The 26,842-nt window shown below is 38.7% G+C and overlaps 1 protein-coding gene across 1 annotated transcript in view; it reads left to right on the plus strand.

Moving 5' to 3' along the window:
* Nucleotides 1-3,124: 3,124 nt before the first annotated feature.
* EIF3D_1 (Eukaryotic translation initiation factor 3 subunit D) overlaps nucleotides 3,125-26,842 on the plus strand; it is a gene marked incomplete at its 5' end in the record, with an annotated part of 41,276 nt that continues 17,558 nt past the window's right edge. The window contains 10 exons of the mRNA XM_035734376.2: nucleotides 3,125-3,268; nucleotides 3,309-3,354; nucleotides 3,389-3,522; nucleotides 4,668-5,047; nucleotides 5,120-5,403; nucleotides 10,171-10,301; nucleotides 12,776-13,051; nucleotides 15,300-15,442; nucleotides 18,747-18,939; nucleotides 21,244-21,366. Of these exons, the coding sequence (XP_035587712.1) occupies nucleotides 3,125-3,268; nucleotides 3,309-3,354; nucleotides 3,389-3,522; nucleotides 4,668-5,047; nucleotides 5,120-5,403; nucleotides 10,171-10,301; nucleotides 12,776-13,051; nucleotides 15,300-15,442; nucleotides 18,747-18,939; nucleotides 21,244-21,366 (1,854 nt within the window). The remainder of the gene's footprint in view (nucleotides 3,269-3,308; nucleotides 3,355-3,388; nucleotides 3,523-4,667; nucleotides 5,048-5,119; nucleotides 5,404-10,170; nucleotides 10,302-12,775; nucleotides 13,052-15,299; nucleotides 15,443-18,746; nucleotides 18,940-21,243; nucleotides 21,367-26,842) is intronic.

Consider the following 26,842-nt stretch of genomic DNA (forward strand, 5'->3'; position numbering starts at 1 on the left):
AACCCAGCGAAATTGCCCCCTGAACCCCAAATCTAGTGTTAAAGTCTTCTGCCCAAATGTCGCGATTTTAGTTTTATTGGCAGCTTGAATTTTAACTGAGGATGTTTCTCGACTCAGCTCAGTTTTATTTTGAGGGATGATACAAAGGGCAGAGGCAGTATCTATCAAAAAGTTCAAGCTGGGGTTTCTGTCTTTAACATAAAACAAACAACTGTTTAGGCGCCCCTCCTCAGTCGTCGTGACCTGGGGACGGGTTATTCGTTTCCCATATTCTTGGGATTCTGTTTAGGCCAGGCGCATGGTTGCATACATCTGGTTGAGTTGACACCAAACTTCCAGTGATATCAACACAACTGCCCAGATTGTATGGACATTTGTGACCTGTTTTGTGACTTTGGTCTTGGTCGTTGTGATGACATGCTCCTATTTCTATCACCCATTCACATTCTGGAGACAGCCCCAGTGAGACTTTTAACAATCGCAATGAATTCTTCTATGACTGGGTCTCTTGCCGGTTCTTTTTGTGTGTAATTTGTCGTGCGAGATCTAGTTGGGGGACCTCTTTCCAATAGTCTATCGGCTATACGCGATAAAGAGATAAGGAAGTTTCAGGACCTTGTGCATCCAAACAGTGTCGGACGTAGCATGTGAAAGCTTGTATCCATCCTTGCTTTGGGACTGCTTCTCTGACTGTGTTATCACTCATTAAGTCTTGGAGGTGATATAAAAACTGTGACGGAGACCTATTATCTAATTTCTCGCCCTGGAAAAGCCTTTGGATCCTTTGACCGTCTGATAATGATAAATGGTTCATTATCTCTCACCTCAAGATGGTGTATGATTGTGGTGATGGTGGGTTTAAGATCACGTCACGGACGTTTTTGGCGGATGAAGGAGGAAGGATAGAAAATAAGTCTCTATAGCGAATTCCTTCAGATTGGATATTGTGTCTCGTGAAATAACGCTCTAGTTAAGCAAAAGACAACTCGGGGTCACTACGATCAAATTCTGGAAGTGAAAATCTCGTGATCACAACAGTGTCTACCTTCAATGGTGACAAATCCTCAAGGTTTTTGGTTTGCATTGAGTCTGTTATGAAGTGCATGATCAACATAGTAATAAAATCAGCACGAAAAATAGTTACTGTAACACGAATACCTTAAGATAGAAAAAACTATGAATAAATTTGTATACTAAACTTTGATTCCGGACAAACATAAGGTCTACTCTTACGACTACGTAAAATGATATTAAAAATAAAAATGAAGTTACATTTAAGTTCAACACAGCTCACCAGTTTCGTGCCCATAGGTAAACCTTGTTCTTGTGATAGAAGAAACTAGACTAGTAGTGAATAGGTCTTTATTTAAATCTCCTCGCAGTCACAGTGGAGCGTGGGATTACCTGTTCAGTCAAACAAAGCTTCCCAATATTCAATCTAAGACAATAGGAAATACAATACCTATACAAAATAAGGAAGTGAATGAATACTTGAACTCCTAACCAATCAGCCTGAGCGGTTACAAGGGTTTCTACTTATACAAGGCTCCCCTTTAGGCTTGTAGGGAGCGTCCCATGCCTTGCTTAAGTCAGGAACTTCGCTATGCGTTTGTATATTTACTCTGAGGTACATTGCGTTGAATAGCATCTCTGTCTGTGGCAAGCAACTGTCGGTCTCTACCACTTTCGCGGACGTAGGGCATATTAAAGGTGCTCCTTCTTCGTCGGACTTCGTGTTTCTAATTTTCGATGTTTGAATGGGAATTATCTGTCTCTTGTACTTGTTCTTTACACAATGTGATGGTGCCAGTCAAATAAAGTTCCTCTCACATAGAGGAATAAGGATGGAAGACGAGGCCTAAATACAAAGTCACAAAATCGAACGCTCAATGTAGACTTTGATCGAGACGAGGTACCAAAGGCTGTTAGCATTTTAAATAAAGAAGAAGCAACAGGACCAGATGAATTACATCCTGAAATATCGAGGCAAATTGCGCAATACATTACTGCTCTACTGACTACGATACTCAATATGTATCTTGAATAAGATGAGCTACCTACGAACTGGAGGGATAAAATTGTCACTCCAATTCCTAAGTCAGGATCAAGGCCACTCGCATCAAACTACAAACCTGTCAGCCATACCAGTGCCGTAGTTATATCCGTGAAGACCGAAAACGTGTTAAACAGCGAACAAAACAGTTGCAGGAAAGGATAATATCGCACAGCAAACCTCCGTTCAGCAAGAGAGAAATGGAAAGTCTCTAGATAATGGAAAATGAATAGATATTGTCTAGATAGTCTTCAACAAAGCATTTGATAAGGAGCCAAATAATAGACTGTTCTTGAGGCTTGAAAATCTGGGAATTACCAGATCTCTGCTTCAGTGGATCAAGGATTTCTTGGTAGATAGTAAACCAGTGCATAGTGGAGTATCCCAAGGCTAGGTCTCTTACCTCTGATACTGTATGTAAGTAAGCTAACAAGTGTGACTGAGTACTTGATGCTACTTTACGCTGACGACGAAATAACAAGGGACGTAGATGCGTATGCATTTCAAGCGGACTTAGACGTTCTGATTAGCTGGTCTCAAGAATGGAAGATGTCTGTTAACGCCGCCAAGTGTGTCCACATTCCAAGTTTGTAGACAAAGGTAAACAGGTGTAGCGTAAGGGAACAGTCAGTGTCCATAGTCCGGTTTCACAAGGATCTTGTTTGACTGTGGTCCATGATCTTGAGAATACTGCCCACTGCTGTAATGCTGGAGCTAAGGGGTTTAGAACTCTATGGGCTTTAGGAAGGGCTTATAACAAGTTGGATACCAACATGTTCCCCGCAGTATACAAGACATTAGTGGGGTCCAAAGTTGAAAACCCTTATTAAAACGTGATTGGGATATTTAGAAAAAAAATACAAATAACAACTACAAGTGAAATTCCAGAACTCCCGGGATTACCACACAAACAACGGCTTGATATTCTTATCCTCTTTTCTCTGTCTTGTCGCAGATTTGGAGGTGATCTGAGTTTAGTGTTCGGCCTACTAACAAAAATTATATTCGTTTGTTGGCATTGAATATTGGATAGTGGGCTTGGGATGGAGAGCGCAATCTAAAGGCTACAACATGCTGTCAGATGATGCAATTCTCCCCGGATTTGGATCCCTTTCTCTTAGCGATAACCCTACGGGTTGGGGTCCAACAGATATACCAGAAGAGTTTAGAAACATGCCTTTTCAACCATTTTCAAAGGATACTCGCTTAGGCAGAGTAAGCTTCCTCTGAAATAATTCTTTTCGTAATTGTTTAGGTTGCAGATTGGTCAGGAAATATTTTTCAAGATATGAAAAACAAAGGTTTCACATAGACTTTACTTTTTGAAATTTTTAGGTCGCTATGTCACTCAGTCTGTGGGTTCACAGTACGCTTACTACCATGATGAGGACGACAGCAATTTCCAACTAGTTTCTTCCGTTCGCGAGACGAAAACTCCCGCTATTCGTCAAAGATATAGATTCCCTATGGTAAGTTGAACCATATTAACCTCACGCCACTATTTTTCGATCGTTTAAGAACAGTTCTAGGGTTTTTGATTCTAATGATGAGAATAAGTCACTCAGAAATATAACATCGAAAAACCCTTATATATTGCCTTGAGTCATGTACAGAACTTTTGTACTATTCAATATGATTTTCAAGGTAACAAAACATTTGTGTGCAGATTGTTTTTTACTCAGTTACCACCTTCCGTTCCTCACGTATGTAAACTATGTTAAGTATATTCCATTATTCCGTCATGTGTTTGTGACTGGACGTTGTCATTCATCTTCTGTTTTCTTTGTAATAAATAAATCACGTTCAGGGATATCAGTGCGGTTTGCCGATGATACATAAGTTACCAAATAAGTAAATTAATAATCTAGTTTTGTTAATGCTTTTAGTGAAAGCAGAATGTTTGGATCATTTCTAACATTTATTAACTGTAAGTCAGTGCCTTAAAACTTTTTTTCAAAGTATTATGAACTTGTTCTATCTGTAATATGCTTCCAAACTTCGATTTGTGTTTCAAAGAAATGACTGGCGGCCTATGCCAATCCTTCCTAATAACTTTCTGTTAGTGTCTAGTCTTTTCTTGAAATAACCAATTGAAGTTGTAGATACTACTCCCAAAAATTGATGACTTAGTGAGAAAATCTGTACGCCACCGGCACTCACTTCGTTTTTGGCCTTTTGAACTCGCCTGCTATATTATGATCTGGTAAGGAAGAAAAGAGGATGTGACCATGCCACGGTCACTGTTGAATGTTCGCTTTAATGTTGTTCTTGATTCCCAATATCCCCTCATACACAACTCTACCCGTGTTATGTAATCATGTCTTCAATGTTTTGCCTAATTTTGTTTGCTACTACATAATTTTGACAACCTCACTACTCGTTTCATTAATTTTGTGTCGTTATGTTAATGTAGGAAAGCAACTTTAGTAAACATTTGTCCCAGGCTCTACATGATGACTAATTCCGTATCTGCAACTAGCTTTTCTGAATCCGGTTTACAACCTTGGTGGATTGTTGATATTTTCTAAGCGTAGTCAGCGTTCTCTAGTCTATTATATATATATAAATATTCACTGAAACATTCAGAATTCGGTTTTTCATTTATTGATTTCAGCGTGGCCGCCGTGGTTTGGGTGGTCCAGGTTCAGGATATTCTTGGGCAGGAGGCCGGTCAGGATATCAGATGATTGGAAACCAGGGTGGTGTAGTAAACCGTAAGCTACGCAGTGCATCAGACAGAGAACGTATGATGTTACAACAGAACAGACGGTGGCAACACTGGGGCCCCCAAGGTGTTGGGCAGCGACGAGGGGGGACTCAAGGTTGGAGATCCAATACAGGCGCTTGGGGCTCTAATATTGATCGCAGGCAGGCCCACAGGGCAGTGCGTGATGCATCTATTCAAATTAAGGATAATTGGACGATGTTGGAAGAGCTAGATTTCGCTAGACTTGCAAAGTTGGCCCTACCTAACGTAAAGGAGCCCATTGACAAGTGAGTATTTTTGCATTTGTTGCTTCTGATATAATTCTCAACTGTTGTAACAACTTAATTTATTATTTGTAGGGTTAATTGTGGAGAAATGGAGTATTATGACAAATCATATGATCGCGTTAGCACGCGAAACGAACGTCCTCTTGTAAGAGTAAATCGGGTTCTCCATACAGTTACAACCTCCAGAGACCCAGTAATTCACCGTTTAGCTAGCGACTCCGTTGGCAAAGTTTATTGCACAGATACGATTGCTGCCATGATTATGTGTTGCACTCGTTCGGTGTATCCTTGGGATCTCATTGTACAACGCATACAAGACCGTTTGTTCTTTGATAAGCGCGAAGATACTGAATCTGGTAAGTTCGTATGTTTTTGCAGAAAGTATTCGAACAATGGTTGGGATTTATTTATTATCTTATTAGATATTTTAACGTATCTTGTAAAAACCCGACCGTTGTTGTTACCTTGACGTGGTGGTCGGGCTTGCCTATCGTGATGAAGCAACCGAGCTACACTGGCTGGAAAAACCGTTCCTCAAGGTCCTACCATGTCAGACAGGTCGGTTGAAGAGCGGTAAGACTAAAAGCAACAAACCCAAGGTCCGAAGGCGAGGTCGTACTGCTGACTGTACAGAGGTGTGACAGCAGTAAGGTGTTTCCTTCAGACAACCAGCATGACAGCGATGCTGCCCTCCCACAAGGAGGGGTGGGGTTAGAAAAAGTTGACCCTAAAAATGCGCACCTCACCTTACCTCACGGATTTCCGTCTCCGGCGGTAAGGCCCTTTGAAGAACGGAGCTAACACGTCAAAAACCTCCCACGAAAAGGCCGTGCGGGACCGGCCTCAGGCAGTTGTCCCTTGGGCACTGCGGTCACGCTCTCAGGTCACTGAGACCGCCTCTAATCCAATTTCCTTTTCAGGTACCTCCAGAAGAACCCTTCCACGGTGTGGGCAACCGGGAAGTGATAACCGCCCTCATACCTCTAACAGCACCCAAGACCACTGTATTCATAATCAACCTTCCTCTTCAATTCCTATCATTCCTCCTACATCGACTTTCAACCCTAAACTTCCTCCTTCGGCTTCCTCCTCAAGTGTCACCATAGCCAACGATTCTAGTGCTCAAAACTCTGTCCCAGGTCTACTGAAACCTCGCTCCAAACTACACATTGGAGCTTTCAACGTACGCACTCTATGTCAAATCGGTCAGCAGGCTTCCTTGGCTAAAACCCTAGAGTCTCTTTCCATTGATGTATGCTGTGTCTCCGAAACACGCATACAGGATTCCAGTGTGGTCATTCACTTGACCTCACCTCGGCAAAACGGAGAGCCAACGAGATACACCCTCCGTGTACCAAACCAACGATGGACTCAAATAGACCATATTGCCATCAGTCATCGTTGGAGAGGGTCGATACAAGATTGTTGCTCATTCTGGAGTACCTGCTTGGACTCCGACCACGCCCTAATACGGGCACGCATCTGCTTGCGCCTCACTGGACGCAGAAAAGCCACAGTAAAAAGACCCATTAGAACCGAACTGAGTAGCGAGGAAACCAAAAGTAGGTTCCAGGAACAACTGAGGTCACGATTAGGTAGTTCTGAAGACGAGGCTGACCCAGATGTTGCTTGGAAAGCCATACAAGCAGCTGTGGAAGCAGCAGTGACATCTGTTGGCGACTTAAACCACAGAGTTTCAAAGAACCAGTGGATTTCTTCAAAGTCTATCACACTGATGGATTCTCGCAAACTCGTCTCATCAGGTTCTGAACATGATGAAGAGCGACAACAAATCAGATCTAGGTTAAGAAAAAGTCTAAGAAACGACCGTGAGCAGTGGTGGGCAACGAAAGCAAAAGAGATGGAAAAGGCGGCGACTATAGGGAACACAAGACAGCTTTACAGACTAATAAAAGAAACTGGAATTAATAAGTCAAGTGTAAGTGAGATTATATCGGAAAAAGACGATACACTCATCTGCTCCCAGTCCAGGCGTTTAGAACGATGGGCGGAACATTTCAGAGAACAGTTCAGCTGGCCTTCAGCTACTCTACAACTACCCTCCATTCCCAGACAGTGTGAATGGAACATTGAAGTAGGTCCCCCAACTCTTGCTGAAGTTGAGAAGGCTATAGTTAATCTGCAACGAGGAAGGGCAGCTGGTCCAGATGGACTGGCTCTAGAGGTCTTTAAGGATGGTGGTCCAATTTTAGCGATTAGGTTGACTAATATTTTAGCTAAGATCTGGGAGTTAGACGTTATTCCATCTAACTGGTCACAATCACTTATCGTCCCAATATATAAGAGTGGGTCAAAATCATCCTGTGACAACCACAGAGGGATTAGTTTAACTAATATAATATCTAAAATACTAGCCTCGATAATTATCAGACGCCTAACTAAGACTCGTGAACTGCAAACACGAGAGAACCAAGCTGGCTTTAGACCTGGTCGTGGCTGCATCGACCACATATTCACCATTCGTCAGATTCTAGAACACAGGCATACTTATCGACGTCCGACAATGGTGGTCTTTCTCGACTTAAAAGCAGCATTTGACTCGGTAGACCGCGAGATTCTGTGGCAGTGTCTGTCATTGAAAGGCGTACTCCAGAAGTACATAAACCTTGTAAAGGCTCTTTACTCGAACACTACTAGTCGAGTCAGAGCTTATGGCGAACTGTCATCTACTTTTGCAACCTCAAGTGGTGTCCGTCAAGGCTGTCCACTTTCCCCATTTTTGTTTAACTTCATCATAGATTTACTGGTGGAAATAACTTTCTCGTCGACTGAGTTCTCGGGTATTGATCTCCTACCAGGAGGTCCACTTATCGACTTAGGATACGCAGATGACAGTCCTGTTTGGTGAAGACGCTGACAAAATGCAGAGTCTTCTGGTAGCACTGAGCAACAATGCCAAAATGTTTGGAATGCGCTTCTCTCCCTCTAAATGCAAGTTGTTGCTTCAGGACTGGTCTGCGTTAACACCTGAACTAAGGATAGGGAGTGAAGTAGTCGAACGCGTTGACAACTTCACTTATCTTGGAAGTCTGATCAGCCCTAATGGGTTGGTATCGGACGAAATCTCAGCACGGATTCGAAAAGCTCGATTGGCTTTTGCCAACTTGCGTCACCTATGGCGAAGGCGAGATATCCGTCTATCAATAAAAGGACGAGTATACTGCGCGGCAGTCCGTTGTGTTTTACTTTACGGCAGCGAAACATGGCCATTAAGAGTAGAAGACACTCGTAAGCTATTAGTATTTGACCACAGATGCCTTAGAAATATTGCTGGGATCACCGGGTAAGTAATAGTGAGGTTAGACGCAGGGTATTAGGAAATGGTGGTAAATCAGTTGATGAGGTTATGAATCTTCATCGACTGAGATGGTTGGGCCACGTGTTACGTATGCCTGAACACTGATTACCACGACGTGTAATGCTATCCGGTATTGGAAATGGTTGGAAGAAAGTTAGGGTTGGCCAAACCAAAACGTGGCATCAGTGCTTGAAGTCACTAACTTCTAGTCTGAGCCATGTTGGTAGATGCAGACTACTTGGTTGGGGTCCGCGTGACTATCGTAACCAATGGTTGGAGACTCTTGGTGACATGGCTCAGAATCGATCACAGTGGTGTCGGTGTATACACTCCCTGTCTTCCCTTAAACTAAGAGATTAAAATCGCTTCATATCTTTCTTTCTACGAACCAATTCTTTCTTCTTGTACTATATCTCTATATGCAATCTTTCTCCTACATATTACTACCTTTGACCTAACCACTGCTATGAATCCGGTGTTCATCTTGTTGTGCTGATGCGGTATGGCAACCTGGACCGATGCACATATGTGCCTGGTCCTACGTTGTAGCTGACTGACTGACTGATCTTGTAAAAGGCAATTAGTCTAAACTGCATTGCACGGGGTTTCACCTGTATGGTACTGCAGTTTAATTCGTTCTTGTTTGTAAATAATCTATTCATTCACTTGGTATTGTTTTACTTGAATCGTCTCATTGATGTTTTAGGACTGAAATTGATCAGTCTCATTGGCATATGTGCATACTGTGCGTATGCCTCGATATTGCCTTAATTTACAAGCATTATAAGCAAAGATGGATAGTGGCTAGCAGTGGAATTCATTGGCTTTGAAAGATGACAGACGTTTGTCACAACCGAAAAATTTCATATCACTGTTAGCGAGTCCGTCTATTACTAGTCGTGCTGACTAGTTCATCACTATATACCTAACATGTTCTGTAAACGTGGTTGAGTAACTGACTGGCTGAAAAGTTTATCCAGTGTTAAAGCTGCTTAAACTGCCAGTTTTCAACAACACCAACTAGTGTATTATAAATATCAGAATTAAGATTGAAAAGGAAGATAAAAATTAAAAATCCAAAAATCTGAACTATGGAGGGTTTGTAAAAGATACACAGCATAAAGAAATTTTATGAAGTATGATATAACTTCAGTAACATCCTATTCTTTGCCGCGTCTCGCATATTATGGCGTCACAATTAGAAGTCAGATTAATAGTATAAGCCACTATGTGTATATTTTTTAAGACTTGATCACTACTTACTTCAGTTTTTCACACGTTTTCGCAAATCATAATCAAGCGAACTAAACTTACTTAGCCATTTTGATTATTCCAACAACACTTGATTAATGTTAGTTTAGACTACTACCTTTGTGCTCTATTTTAGCTCTGTGACAATGAATATCAAACCTTTTGACCAACCTGTCTTCCTACTGGTTTTTTGGATCCGATTCCTTTTAATAAACTACTTTAATATTGATTTTTCGAAAGTTTAAGTCCTAATTATACAATGGTACTTAACTTTACGAATGCCTTGCTCAAAAACAGAATCCCTGTTTTTACTGGTGTAAAGTTGATTTAGTACCTCTGAACGTTCATCCACTGCTTACTGAGACGTGGTATGCTATCGAGCAAATTAACACTGAAAATGTTTATGGGGTTGTTGTTCAACTACAAGTCGTTTTGATGACCAGTAATTGTTCCTATATTTCTCCATTTAATCTACTGTTAGTGATACCATTTATAAACCTGAATGCATATACCTCACAAAATAAATATTTGTTTCTCACAATCTTACATATAGATTTTGTTAGTGTATGTGAAACTGCAACAGAACCACCTAATGAAGAACCTGGTCATATTAATTCACCCCAGCGTTTGGCATTAGAAGCTACTTTTATAAATACCAATTTATCTCAACAAATGCTACTGATGGTAAGCGATACTTAATTTCTATTTGAGTTTCAGATTTGTAGTTCTACGAAAAGAGTAAAGTACTAATAGTTGGCAACTTTTAAAAAATGCAGATTCCCGTCTTAAATATCCAGCCAAAACATATGACGTCACTTATAGCATCTCCTGATTCCTCCGTGTCTCTTTTTTTCTCTTCCCAAATTTATTTCACTGGGCTATACTCCCTGAATAACATCTTCAAACCCTAATCTTTCCGATTACTGCTTATACTCTTTCTACCTCTACCACTACGGGATTTGAATCGACAACTGCATCTCTGTGCTAAAGTGGCGTGGCAACTCGAGCTGATGTACGTACGTACTAAGTTCTACGTTGTTACTGACTGACTTACCGACTTATAGAATAATATCCCGACCCCTTTATTCAAACTTCTGAAGACACTTTCTAATATGCGGTTAAATCAGATGGTCAGATTTTATTGTTGACTAACTGAATAATCTTGGTCATACCCCATATTTGTGACTCAAATTCCCTAAAATGCAAGCTGCCTTTTTTGTAAATATTGGGCTTTAAGGTTTACCAGATTACTCATTATTTCACACTTTTCATCGCTCATTAATGTCATTAGAGTTATCACTGTTTAATAATAAGAAATATAAGCTAATAAAAATCAAATAGACTCGACCATACGACGCATATGATAAAATTACTTGATTTCCTTCATTATTCAGAAAAAGCGATATCGTATATAATTATGTTTTCACGAAACAAATTGAAAGTTTATTTTCGTTGGCTATCTATCGCCCAACCAAAAGTCACCAGTACCCGACGGATTTAAGGTGTCGTCTTACCAAAGTAATATATAAAATAATTAATCTGTTGTCTTCAGCTTAATGGAAAGCAAGCGCTCATTATGTTACTACATTGCTTCACCTTAACCGCATACACGGCGGTTGTCATAAGCCAAAAAAGTGAAGACGTCGTATACTGAAAATGGACATTTATTCAAACGTTTAATGAGACTTTTTCATAAATCATTTACATTACCAAAACTTCCCATTAGGTTCTACGATATGTGATTATAAACGGCTAAAACAAAGGGAGTATCACAAAATAGTTCGGCTAATCGTTTATTTTCCTTCAATCACTCAGTACCTAGCACTGTCCTCGACTTTCTTTTTCAATTTTTGTTGTGGAGATCCAGAAAATTCCTCGAGAAAAGCCAAAAGGGTTCTGAAAACACTGAAAAACGTATTTTCCAGTCAGCATTCATTAGAAGTTTTGCCAGAAACCTCTAGAAATTGGGAAATCACATCTTCACAGATTGAACTCATGAGTCAGTTGAAGCTAGACCACCGTTGAAAACCTGGAAGCACTGGACGGCCGTTTCGTCCTAGTATGGGACTCCTCAGCAGTGCGCATCCACGACCCCGCACCACCCGGGGCTCGAACTGACTCATGAGTTCAATCTGTGAAAATTTCTAAAAATCTCCACAAAACACATTCTGATAATAAAAATCACATCTTGTTTCTGCCTGGATGATTGCCCATACTGCTACTATGTTTAGTAGCGTCCCGGAATTTTCCAGGAGCCCAAGGCCATCCAAAACAATATAAATACCCTAGATTTTCCGTACGTAAACGAACCTTGTTATAAGGTGTTTCTTCCGCACCTCACGCCTTTTCCCTCGTGTTCAGGTTGCTGTGTATGTTTAGCCTAGGGGTTACTAAAAGAGCTTAGTAACCGAATTTAGCGTTCAATTAGAAGATTTATCACTTTTGGCTACAACTGTTAACACTAGTTAATTTAACTCAATATTTTTACTATCTCTTTGAGTTAATAAGTTATTGTAAGTCTAAAAAAATTCTGTACTAAATGTGGAAATCAGTGTGATTAACAATTTTTGGAGCTTAAATATCCATTTATGTCCAGTTCGAAACAAGGTCAGGTATAGCTAGTATTAAATGAGATATCAAAAACCAGTTCTATGAGTGATAAGTATTCTTTTCAATAAATTCTCATCAGATCTTACAGCTATTACTTATGTTTTTGACTATTATTTTTCCATAAATGTAAAACCAGATAAGAATGTACTAAAAAGAATCTTCCATTCAGTTCTGTGTTTTAATCAAAATAAAGCTATGGTTCAATGGTTGAGATACCCAAATTTCGATCATCCAGTCACTGGTTTGAAATACATTTTCCATCTGCTGAAGTTTGATAGTTTTGTGCTATCTTAGTTCTTCATATTACAGAGAGTATAACTCAAAATTTATTACAAAAAACTGAATATATTGTTTACTTATTTTGTTATTAATCAGTTGGTTTTCAATCAGATATGTCTTACGCATACCGTTACACCAGTATGTTATTCTGGTTGATTTTAAACATTTTTGACGGGAAATAAGTATAAAAATGAATTAATCTAAATAAATATGGTTGTTTATCATTTATATTGGGAATTTAAATTCATAGAATTATATCCTGTTGTTAGGGTGGTAAAACATATTCGTTCCCTGAAGAAAATCCTTTCAAAGATGATGAGGAGGAGGATGAGGATAGTCCAAATCCATCTCAAAACAAAAATCACGAAGGTGGTAAAGAAGAATTAGGTTCTGTAGGATATCGATATCGCATATTTGATTTGGGAAATGATGTTCAAATGGTTATTCGTTGCGAAGTGAATGGTGTACTTCAACCGACTAATGATGATCAGCCAGCCAGTCCACAATTCGTATGTATACGCGCATTAAATGAATTTGATTCACGTGTAAGTTCCAGTGTACTCTTTTTACGAACATTTATTTTTCATTTTTATGCAGTAACGAAAAGCGCTGATCATTACAAAAAGAATTGGGCATAGAAAATGACTATCATAAAGCATCATTAAGATAGCTCAAATACTCTGATTAACTGTTCAAATAATCACCTGTTCTGAAAATCATTAAACCTTATATAGTTTTTATGTAAAATATTTGTGGTTTCTTCCGACTGTTAATTTACCATATCAGTCCATTCTTAGGACGATAATATTCTGATCCTGATATACTCACTAAAAATGCTTCAGAAATCACTAAAACACACGTTGATGTGATTTTAGCGATCTCTCGTATGATCTTAATTTTTCTCTCACACTATTTTTCATACGAATATCATGACAAAGTTACATAAGACTAAGCGTCTTCATATTGTAAGTTAAAACAACATATCAAGGCAGACAATTCTGTTTCCAGTTAAACCATTAGGCTGCAATATACAACAATATTTGCATGAATATATCAAATTATTAAAACTAATCAATACAATTTGAGTCAGTGATAACAGTGGAATAGATTACATGAATAAACATAATAAATAAAAAAGTGCAAATTAATAGTGCGATGACAGGTGAACTATGGTTCTTATCCTTGCTGATTTTTCTCTCGAAAAACTAGAAAACGGACCTCTTACACAGGTTATTGATAAGCTTGAATTTTATTATCGTTAGTCACAAAACATTGCAAAAGGCAAAACCACCACTATTTCATCATTTTTTCTGTATTATTAAGGACAAAATGAATGTTTACTGTAAATTTTAGAAGTAAAAGGAGAGAAATATCTAGAGATACCACCCGTTTACCATTTGAATTTCTATGTTCTACCTTGGGAACGATATCGAAAACGTCCGCAACGCTTCTGTTTACGACTAATCTGTGTAGAAGATCGAGGACTCTAACCAACCAATAGTGATTTAACAAATAAAGAATAAGTCATTTGGTCTTGCTACATCCATGTGTATCGACGAATCCAGCTGCTCATGTGAAGAAAGCCATGCTGATGTACAACAAGACAACCAATAACAAGTTGATGAACAGCTCGTTTCGTGGTTGGGAAAGGATATGAGAAAAGCAATACATAGCTGTGTTCTGTCACACTTGATCGATAGCGATCATGTAGAAAGAAACAAATCATTTGAAGTAATTTACCGTATACCCACCTGCTTTTCTTATGGGGTTAACCTTGTATCTTATACAGCGGAAACGACAGGGATTCAAGCAAACAACCCAATTCTTTGTGTTCATAACAAATTTGTAACACGCTTATCTATTTCTTGACAGAATTAGTCTTAACAAACTATTTTGTCATCATTTTCCATTGTCTACTTCTTCAAGCCGTTGATCTACTTTCGATTAAGAAACATTGATTCTAGCTTTTATCATTCTTATCACATCTACTACACCTGCCATATCGCACTATTAACTTGTACTTTTTTATTTATTATGTTTATTCATGTAATCTATTCCACTGTTATCACTGACTCAAATTGTATTGATTAGTTTTAATAATTTGATATATTCATGCAAATATTGTTGTATATTGCAGCCTAATGGTTTAACTGGGAACAAAATTGTTCGCTTAAATATGTTGCTCTAAATTTGCTTAGTGTTATTAAATCCACACACTGAACCATATCCATCTTTTTGAAAAATTGGTTTAACACCAGTCTTTTTATCCTACGATATGTTTTGAGGAATCATTTGCCTTTATACCTTCTCTTAGTTTTTCGATGTCAGTAAAACAAACGAAGGAATATCAAATAAGAACTTTCATCTAAATCTGATCGGATAGTCTCACAGTATTTGGGCACCGAGTTGATGTGAGACATTAAAGAGGAAGAGTGTATTTGTAAAATCTCAGCGAATGAATTTGAAGTAAAGATATTTCCTTGACAAGGCTTGGACCAGATTGCCAGGCGAAACCTTGGATTTACTTCAAATTCATTCGCTGAGATTTTACAGGAAGAGTATTGAGTTTATCAGTTCTTAGTGTCAATCAATTTTTGTTTTCGTAAGTTTTTGAAACTAAACAAATCAATATAACATTCTGTATGTGTTATTCACTCAGTATTCTGTGACGGTGAAATCGTCCAAACAAAGAACCCTGCAGTTAAGCAATAAAATAATTTATCGTATAATAATAATCCTATGTTATGTGTCTTTTACGAAATTTTTCCACTCTATTGACATCTTTTGTCTCAGTATTGTGGTGGTGTCGATTGGCGTACTAAACTTGATACTCAACGGGGGGCTGTTTTGGCCGCTGAGATAAAGAATAATGCCTTTAAATTAGCTGGATGGACTGTCTGTAGTATATTGTCAGGTGCGGATCAATTAAAATTAGGGTACGTTACTGTTTATTGTGATGAAATGTTGCACTATATGGGGCATTCTAATTATTGTAAGTATCCTCTATTCCTCTACCGCTGATTCGCAGATTTGAATTCTATGTTATATCGTTCAGATTGTCAGACAGGTAATATTACGAACTCACCCAATGATTTGAACATAGTAACTCAGTGTTATTCTAGTATACAAGGTCCTAAGCAACCCCATAGTATAGTAGTCTTTCAGTTACGGTTATTATGTTGAGCATGTGATAATGTTTTCTTGGCTATCACACCAATGTTTATATGAATGGCTAAATCTCTTACACAAAAACGGATTCAATTGCTAAGCGCACGAGCATCCACTTGTCTCTATAATTATGGTCGCTTACTATTATTATATTTCTGTAATGGTTTCAAAGAATGCTGATACTACTACTGGTGTGGATGTTTGTTACAAATGCATAAGAACTCCCATTTACCACTTATTGCGTCGGAAACGAACTAATGCAGAGGAGAAAGCAAGACTTCACACTATGATTTAGTTATTCACCCTTTCTGATTAAAACTAACCCAGAAACAGCAATAGGATCTCTGTCATTTTAAATATTTCGATCGTGGCTGCTACCTTTACGTAGTAGTCGAACTTGCCTGTCGTTATGACTCGACTCAACTATACAACATGAAACGCATGTTCCTCTAGGCCCTATCATGTCAGGCAGGTCGGTTAAAAAACGGTAAGACTAAAAGTAACAACTTAAAGTCTGAGAGTGAAGTCTGACCGCTGATCGTACAAGGTGATGACAGCAGTATGGTGTTCCCCCAAACGTATAGCATCTTCAACGATTTTGCCTTCTTACAACAAAGGAAAGGACAACCCTAAAATTTTCACACCTGACCTCACGAATTTCGTCTCTGACATTAAGACCTTTTGAACTGCGGAGCCAACTCATCAACCCATAAAAAGGCTGCGCGCGTCCGACCTCAAGCAGTTGTCCTATGGGTTCTGCAATCACGCTCCCAGACCACCAAGATCGCCACTAATTCACCTTCCTTCCTAGTTCCTCCAAACAGAAGTATCCCTTCACAATGTGGGCAGCCGAGAGGTAACAACCGCCCTCACACCTCCATCAGCAACTGAGATCTTGTTCACAATCGAATTCCTCCATCACCTCTTAATAATCCTTCCATCCTCACGACAACTCTTCTCATTTATCTTCGTCAACATGCCCCACCAACGCTAATGATTTGAGTTCAAGAAACGTTATTCTTGGTCTCCTGAAGCCACTCTCTAAACTACATGCTGGAGCTTTTAATCTTCGAAACTTGTGTAGGATAGGACAACAGACTTCTTGAGCTAGGACTATAGAATTCCGCGTCATCGATGTATGCTGCGTCTCTGGGACGCACATACAGGGTCCAGGTACGGTCACTCATCAGACCTCACATTGTCATTATGAAGGAACGGCACGACTTGTCGTTCGAGTATCTGGACACCCCACTGCTATTTCCTTTTGCCTCGCTGGTTTAGGTGTAGCATTGATTTCTAAAACAGAACAGGCTCCCCTAGACTAGATTCCATTTAGCAATCGCTTCTGCGCTGTCTGACTAAACGGGGAAGTAAGAACTCGAAAAGATAAAGACACGCCGTTGCCTTTTGATTGTCGCTCTCATTCACTGCCGCTCGGGTGAAGTTAACGCCGAGATTTATGAGCTTTTCAGCGCTCTGATTTAGTACTAATAGCAGCTAATTTTAATGAGTGGAACACTCCCATTAAGAATAGAGGCTATTCCCAGGTTACTAGTATTTTTGAACCACTGAGTAGATAGTGTCTGGGTCAGGAATAGGGTATTAGTTGAATATGCAAATCGACTGTTGAGGTAAAAGAAAGTTTGATCAACTTAGGTGGTTGGGACATGTGTTATGTATGCCCGAACACCGTCCACCTCGACGCACAATGTTGTATGGTGTATGAACAGGCTGAAAGAGAGCTAGGGTCAGTCAAACTAAAGCATGGCATTAGTCCATAAAGTCATTGAAAATTGGACTGAGTCATTATGGCAGGAGTAGACTACTTGGTTGGGGTTTGTGTGACTATCGTAACCAATGGTTAAGCTGGCATGACTCAAAATCGTTCTTTATCTTACCCCGAATTCTGAGCTTTTGAATAACTCATAAGTTTTTTGTCTTTTGATTTCACCTACTTTTATTTTCTTAAATCATAAATTCGATCCTTAGTCTTTTAAATCACCACTAATAATGTTACTACTTGAACTATTTTTTGGATTTGGCCTGAAAACTTCATCTCTGTGTGCTAATGGGGAATGTCAAATTGAATCGATTTACATATCCTCCAGTTTTTACTTTGTGATCTACTGACTGACATTTTACATATTCGGTTAACAGATCATTTTGAGTGCATGAATCTAGCGGTAGCTTCTATTAATTGATGTGTAATTAATTGTGTATGTGTATAATTTTCAACAATAAATTAACTGCTTTCTCTAAGAGGTACAAGTCGTTACTGAATTATATATTGAATTTCTCAATAGTTTCCTATTTTTCTGATGGAAATGGTTTGCGTCTCGAAAATTATGTCAGGATCTACCAAAAGGTTTAATAATCATATTTTAGTCGTATGATTTAAAACTTAGTTACCGAAATGTAGTTTTGTGTACTCATCTACTACTTCTCGAATAGCCAGAATGAAGTTTGTTGAGCGGAGTCCGAACTTAAAACCTAATGTCTGAACACATAGTCTGTCACCACTGAGCCATCCTTCATAGCTTTTATGTTTTTGTATAAACTAAAGAACTTTAGTCTATACGGTCATTTTTTTCGTGCTGTATTCAAAGTTTATATTAATTATGGTGTTAAATTTCAAGTCCTTTTTAAGAACTTATTGTAACTGTAGTTAGTTTCCTATAATAATAATTATTTCTGAAAAGGTATCTTTAAACATTAAGAATTTACCCATGTTATAGATGTCCCATTTTTGTTCTGTTTGTCAATAGATTTACTGTTCAAATATTCTTTTTGCCATGTTGATAGCCTTCTACATCCGGTATCTACTATAATTCGAACGTTCCATATATGTTGATACGTAATAATGTTATTCCGCATCCACATTTCGAATGTCATTACATGTTTCTTCTTAGTATCTTATGAATGGATATTTTTTACACATTTTCTTACCAATCACATTATAAAAACTATCAGTTATATTCTTTATTGTTTGAATTTTAAAGAACTGTAGATCTATTTTTATCGTGTATTTCAATCGTATATTTTCTCAATAATCATTGTCTTGTTTTTTTGTAGATTTGTATCTCGCGTCAACCCCCGTGACTCATCTCGTCATGTCATATTGGGCACACAACAGTTCAAACCATCGGAGTTCGCCAATCAGCTGAATTTAAATATGGATAATGCTTGGGGTATTCTGCGATGTGTTGTTGATTTCTTCATGAAAATGCCTGAAGGCAAATATCTAATGTTAAAGGATCCTAATAAGGTTTGTCGATGTATATGTAATTTGTATCTTTGGTTTTATTATCTCATTACATTTTTACTTTATTTTTTGCTTAAACACACATTCGATAGCCCCAATATACTATTGGAAAGAGAAACAATCAGTAGTGTTTTTGATCAAGAAAGGAATAACGTTCTTTAAGGATTATCAAAGATTGACGACAAATAGCTCGGAAATTTACACATCGATAGTTCGATGTCCTTTGTGTTTGTTCATTGTCTGCGAATGTTTAATACCCCGTCGCCTAACCCAGTGACAAAAAGTGTGTAGTGAGGTTCACCAAAGCACATCTTACAACAAAGATAAGTGTCGTACAAGACAATTTTTAATGATCTAAGAATAATTCTTAGCATCCCTGGAAACCAAGCTGATAAACATAACAAAGTAATCAATAATAAGGGTGCGATAGTAATTACAAGTAATATGGTTTGACATGATATTAATTTTTTTCACGGTTATTAGTAGAATTCGTACAACTAACTGTATGCACTTACCTCCCAGCTTATTCTATCTTGTCTACTTGACTGTAAACTGTTGATATTCAAGTTAAAGTCGATCTCATCCCAGGCAAAATAGTAATGTTGTTTATCATAACCACCATGTCACTGACCGAATACAAAAGAACCCATCACATAACAAGAAAGAAAAAATATAAGAAGATTTTGGAAGGCAAAAAGTCAATGTTTCACTGCTACTATGAACAATTTTGAACCGTGTTACACAATCTCTAACCATTGTTTAGGATAATCATGCGAACCCCAACCAGGTAGTCTGCGTATACATATATGGGTCAGATCATTTTTCAATGATTATGAACCTGTGACAGATTTGTTTCTAGTGGCTCCTAACTTCAAACATATTTTGTACACCAGCCATGAGTACGCATCGAGGTAGGTGGTGGACAGGCATTTATAATCCACGTTCTTACTGTATGTAGATTCACTGCTTCGATTTGCCGTGTTTGACAGACTGCTTTAAGGTCAAGTAATTTACCTATGGTTGGGAGTCACTAGTTATGTTTGTGTCCCACAACCTGGCAGAAGGCGGAATTTCGGTTTGCACATCCACATACATGTTCGAAACCAGCCTTGTTTTTATGTCAGGAGCCATAGTTTAGCGTTTAATGATTACCGAAGCTCGTGTTTTAGGTACTACGTTAGTCAAACTGATTCTTCTATGATTCTCACGAAAGGATTTTTTCCTTTTATCGTAAAATGGAACGATCAGTGATGGATACCAGTTAGATACGATTGAGTCTAGTTCCTAGACTCTGGCTAGGATCTCATACGACCTAACAGCCATGACTGGACCACTATAGTTAAGGATCTTTAGGGTTAAGCTATCAAGGCTTTTCACCCTCACTTTAGATTAGCTATGGGTTCTATTTCCTTAGTTTTCAATGGATTTATGTCGATATCCCATCCAGGTTGCTTGGCGGAAGTAAACAAGTGAAGGGTATCTCGAGAGTTGTTAAACTTTTCAGAGTTGTCTCGATTGTTTCGGGTTGGATCACTGTGTCATATTTTCCAGAACTAGTCTCATCAACTTCCAAATCCTTAATATCTATTACATTGATAAGTCAGCCAGTCGTCACTGTTCTTCCATCTGCCACAAGGTTCGAATATTGAAAGTTCTTATATGTATTTTAAAGGACACTTTCAAAGGAAAAGAGATAACATTTCGTTTTGTCAAATCATCCGTATTTGTGACTCATGATAATAAAGATGTGTGAGGAGGGTTGGTCGTGAAGACAACTGAACTAGTAAGAAATGAAAGGGTTTTTTCAGGAACAGGAAGTTCTGGAGTGCTGTAATAGGTAAATTTGCGGTAGCTACTCCGTGACAGCTCACACTAAGAATATTTTTACTGGTAGGGCTATCAAAGGAATTGGGCCAGTGATTATCTTATTGACCTCGTAGCGTGACTATAGATCCAAACAGACAACTGCTTAAAACCAGTCAGAAACGGCATTCTATGAGATATTTTTCATGTTTGGACTCTGTTTACAAAGATAATCACTTTCTTTATTTTGTGCATATATGAGGTCGACTCTGAGTATGTTAGTGCTATTCATTTTTTCGGTCAAATAAGATCTTCGAGTCATTCAGAGTAAACTTGATTCACTATGGAAAGATGTTCAAAGTGTGATATCAGTGCCTGTCGATGACATAAGAGGTGTATTTACCACGGTGAATATTTACAATATTTGCTTTTTGTATTGTGTTTATTAATCATTGGAGATATTGGCTGATAGAAATTTCCTTATTTATATTACACTGTTTTTAGCCTGTACTTCGCATATACTCTGTACCTCAAGATGCTTCTGATTCAGATGAAAGCGAAGATGGTATAAGTGAAGAAGAAGCAGTTATCGTTGAACAACAAAACTCTGAACCAAGTAAGACGGAAGTAAATAACATGTCAGGACATAGTCAAGACGGTATAGAGGGTCAGTTTAAAAATACTGAATCTGTCACTCAGTTAAGGACGACTGAGCCTACTGAATCGTAACTCATATGTTTGACAAGTATATCCGAAATAATTATTTATTTATAATTGCGCTTAAAATTTTATTCCATTACCGAACATGTTATTTTCAATTTGGTGTTTTATTATATATATAAGCATTACGCGTAAATTTCTGTTACTTAGCTGCGATAATCCACGAACTGCTCAGAATGGTTTCTTTTTATTTTAATGTACAACTTTCTATTCAAACCGAGCTGACCATATTCTCTCAATTTGTGTGACGGTCTTTCCTATTCGTCATTTGTGCCCACTTGAACCAAGCAGTCACAAATCAGAATACGTTGTTACTAACTGACTTACTGATACGATTTATGACTAAATAAACACTAAAACGATATAGTTGATTTTAACTGATTGATTTAGTGTCCATGTTTTCACAATAGTTAACATATGTAGTGCTAGTTTACAAGCAAGATCATATCGTTATAACATTTATTGCATTAAGCTAATTAATTAAGTTGACATTATACAACAAACAAAGTAAAGACGCTTTATAGATGCTGTGTTGTGACTTAAAACTAGTAGTCAATGAATAATTTGAATGAATGCTGTACATATTTATAATGTGTAAGATAACGGTACATGCATTAATTATTTGAGACTGCTGTCTTACGGGTAGTAACACAAGAAGTAAAGGTACTCCAAGTAATATCGCTACTGTCATACCTGGACTTTAGTCAGATACTCAGTTGGGGACCTTGTCACATTCCTGAACATCGGTACAGAGGACATGATACCTAGAGGATGGTTTTGCAAGCAACACATCAGGACCATCGAATGTTTAATCTTGAATAAACATGTAGACAAAGCCATGAATTTGGGATGGTTAGATTATCTAATTACCAGCTCGTAGTTGATGTGTGCAATCAAGCGCTAATAGTGGGTTTGAAGTGAGGCACAGAACACCTGTTGAGTCAACTAGGAATAATCCTTTGGGTTAATAACCAAATGAAAGGCCTGTCCCGTGTGACAACCTCCGAAACTACCTAGAGGAAGAAGCCAAGACAAACTCATCTCTCCGCCTAATACAAGGAAGACTTGACGCAAACATAACAGAACTGTTCCTGACACTGCTTGAAGTGTACTCACGCTCCCAACTTGAAGTCCACAATGTTGGCCCGATCCTCTTTCCAAAAGTTGTGAATCTCTTATACCAAGTACAGGAATGGGCCAAGAAGTGGGCGATAGAACTAAAACTCAAGTCTCACGAGGACAGACTCCAACACTTGAGATTATTCTCATTGAGCCACAGGAGAGTAAGATGATCTGACCATAGCATACAACATATTAACTACACTAAATCACTCCAAGACGAATGTATTAGCAGAACATCATCACGACGTTCCTCGAGGCAACCCTCGGAGAATTGCACATCAAAGAACGAACACTCAGGTGAGTTTCCACCTTTCCTCATCAGGAGTTGCTCCCATTCGGAATGCCGTAGCAGCCGAATTGCCCATAGCCACATCAGTGGATAGCGTCAAGAGACTTGACAAACACACTCGCCCATGGATTACGATCTGATTCCTAGATTATCTGTGTCTGATATGTGTCCGATAGTTTACCACTGTTATCATTACCGTGTATCAATAACCACTTCCTGTCTTTCTTGTTAACATCTCCATCTCCCCTCCTATCCTTTCAATTCCGTCTTCTTACACATTACCAATTTAGTAAATGAATTATTTGTTCCCGAAACAATCGTCTTCTGTTAGCACTCGAGTTATCACTTTATTATTTCACATTTCAACCAACAAACCTCCTATCTGGTAATATGATAAATAGCTGCTGGCATCCAGAAACCTACTGTCCTGAGACGAACACACTCAATGAACTTTGAAATATACAAATCCACAAATAGCTACCACACTGACTGGAATTAGTGTAGTCGAGTGGTTAGACTACCACTTATAGGACATTAGCAAATACCCAAAAAATCAAACTGCCTATACAAGTTCGTGACTAAGATATTGGATATGAGAAGGTTGCTCAAACTGACCTCTAGATCATTCTTAATTCAGGGGTTTTTGGTTTGTAGCGTTAGTGCGGTATTTTCTTCTGACCTGTCTCATTGCGCGGTGAGTTTCGAGTTGTTTTATAATAACTTAGTTATACAATATTATGTGATGTTAAATGACAACCAGCTACAGGTGTTAATAAACTAGGTAGTAGTAAATCGCGGCTTGTATGTTAACTCATGTTACGTCTGGTACCGGGTCAGACGTATGCAACCTTGTACCATGGTGCATGTAGATTAAAATAAGCCGTCTTATGTGTTTTGCTATCTGGCCTTGCCATTTTTATTAGCGATATTTCCCATAATCTGCAGTCTATTCTGACACGATAACCGTCATTGTGCGAGAAGCCAGTTAGTCTTACAGCTCAAAAGTTTTTCCCTTTAGAAACGACTCATCATCTCTCGAACGTTAAGTGATAGTCGATGATTTAAAATAAATATAAATGCCAAATGTAAAGCGAAGACACGAATAGCTATTCGATCTTTGCTTACATCAATTGCTAACGTATGTGTATTTTTGTCGGCAATGTCCATATTCGCTTGTGCTTGATGTTTTTACAAGTTTATTTGATTGAAGCATGTAAGTGCTTCTAAAGACTATAGTAAGTGCTGCAAAAGCTTGTTAATATACCATCATAACTAAACATAAATATAATTGGTTATCTGTATTGATCGGGTAATTAAGCTGAGTACTTAACAGTGTTACGGAACGATGGTTCACGTTAGCATTACTGAACAGAGAAATAGAAATGGGTTTAATATTATTGGAAATGAATGAGTATGTAAATTACTAACAGTTCGGTATTAGTGCTATACTAATAATAGATATCATGCTTAAATTGTAGATTTGTCATAAAATGACTACCTTATTTATAAGATCTTACGTGGAAGTCACATCATAATCTGCACTAACTCGTCGTATCACGATAATCAGCAATATGTTTAGTACTTGAAACGAACACATTTTAACATCGTTAAACGATGCATGTTTGTTTTAAGCATGGTAAGTAAACCATTTCGTAGTTAAATATTGCTCACTAGTGATTTCGTCATTGCATGTAAACCGTGAATTGCTAATATTACTGTAAACGTTGTAATCGGATTTATATCAGATTTCATCTTAATCCTTAAGGTTGTTGAACTGGTTTATTCGATGCTTGTAGTTTACTTGGAAATATCAAACGACTAAGTGATATTCTAGGAGGGTTAGAATATAATGAGCACTGTTTACTGTCAATCGGATATGTTGCAGACTACAGTTACAACTTAGGATACTTCTCTTTACAAGTATCCCAAGTTGAAAAAGAGTTAGGATTTGGTACCCTACGATTTGAAGTCTTACTCTAACTGCGACACAAATGCCTTCCGAACAAAATTTGCACTGGTAACGCCGAAGTGCATTTTTGGCCAGTTCGACATTTTTATTCGTCTCCATTTACAGTACGTAAACATAGTATTCCATCCCTCACTCCTAAATGGTAAAGACACTCGGGAACGTATCCTGCGGTGAGCCACAATATCAGTTCAAAGACTCAATTTCAAGTCTTATGGAGACTGCTCCCAACTACTGAACATTTACACATTACAGTACAGGAGTCTTAGAGGTGACCTTGTGGTGGCAAATAGATTCCCAAAATAAATAGCTCTGTAAGTAACTCTACGACATTTGTTGCTGGCCACATTAGTTCTAATGGACTCACCTTGCTGACGGCGCTCGGTCATGCATCCTCACCAGATCACGAGTGGGAACGCTGTGCTCAACATCATCTGCAATCACCAGTCAGATTAAATCAGTCGACCCACGACAAATTGATAGCCTATCAAGTATATCTTCGAACCTCCTCTCTTCTGTCTTTTGATTTCACTTGGTGGGTACGCTTCATATTAGGTGTTACTGGTTGAAGCGTTGTCAAACTCCAAATACCTGTGGCATCTCCAACCTACAGCATCATAAACACTTCTCGGCATCCCCTTAAACACCTATTTAAGTTTAGGTCCAACATAACCTAAGGGGTATCATCCAGTTATCAGAGACAGGACACAACACAAAAACTGTAAACCCAACTTCTACTCCTTTATAGTTCTCAACTGCTGGAATTTGCTGCTGGTTGTGCTGATGCAAGAGACTTCCCAGGAGTACCTTAAAAGAAAACTTGACATGTTCTTAAGAACGAAAGATAATATCCGCCTGTAGCTCTTATAGGGTTACTGCCGGTCCCAAGCCCGGGTAAAGGAGGAGGGCTGGGCATGGGGTTAGCGTACCCATCACGTAGAAAACTAACTCGCTAAAAAACGCTTACCAGGAAAAATAATCCAAACCATTTTAACTCTGCCCTGGGAGTTAGGTCTTCATTTAGAAGAATTATGACGCTTCATAGTGAAAGCCGAATTCCTTCGGAAGCCACGAAGGCGATGCCCCTTCTAACAACCAGAGCAAAAATTTTTATAGGTACATGGAACGTTCGAACAATGTGGGAAACCGGGAAGACCAGTCAAATAGCAATGGAAATGAGGAGATACAACTTCGCAGTACTGGGAATCAGCGAAACCCACTGGACCCAAGCTGGACAGAAAAGGCTAGCTACGGGAGAGATGCTGCTATACTCCGGTCACGAGGAGGACAATGCTCCACACATTCAGGGAGTCGCTCTTATGCTGTCCAAAGTAGCACGAAATGCACTTGTAGGATGAGAATCTCACGGATCCAGAATCATCAAAGCATCATTCAAAACAAAGAAGGAGGGGATCTTAATGAATATTATCCAATGTTATGCACCCACCAATGATGGCAACGACGAGCGGCTACAGTCAATCATTGAGAAATGCCGAAGGAAGGACCTAACTATTCTGATGGGAGATCTAAATGCCAAAGTCGGAATAGACAACACTGGATATGAAGGTATTATGGGACGACATGGACTGGGAGAAAGAAACGAAAATGGAGAGAGATTTGCAAATCTATGTGCATTCAACAAATTGGTCATAGGAGGCACAATATTTCCACACAAGCGTATACACAAGGCTACATGGATCTCACCGGACCACACTACAGAGAACCAGATAGACCATATTTGCATTAAAAAAAAATTCCGAAGGACAATGGAAGATGTGAGAACCAGGAGAGGAGCTGATATAGCTTCAGATCACCACCTAGTTGTGGCCAATTTAAAACTGAAGCTAAAAAAGAACTGGACAAGTGGACAAACAGCACTACAAAGGTTCAATACCGCCTTCCTTCAAGATACTGACAAACTCAATGAATTCAAGATAGCTCTCAACAACAGGTTCCAAGCCTTACAAGATCTACTGAAAGAAGAAGAAACTGGTATGGAACACAAC

This window comes from Schistosoma haematobium, chromosome 5, assembly GCF_000699445.3.
Source record: "Schistosoma haematobium chromosome 5, whole genome shotgun sequence".
Taxonomy (NCBI): Eukaryota; Metazoa; Platyhelminthes; class Trematoda; order Strigeidida; family Schistosomatidae; genus Schistosoma; species Schistosoma haematobium.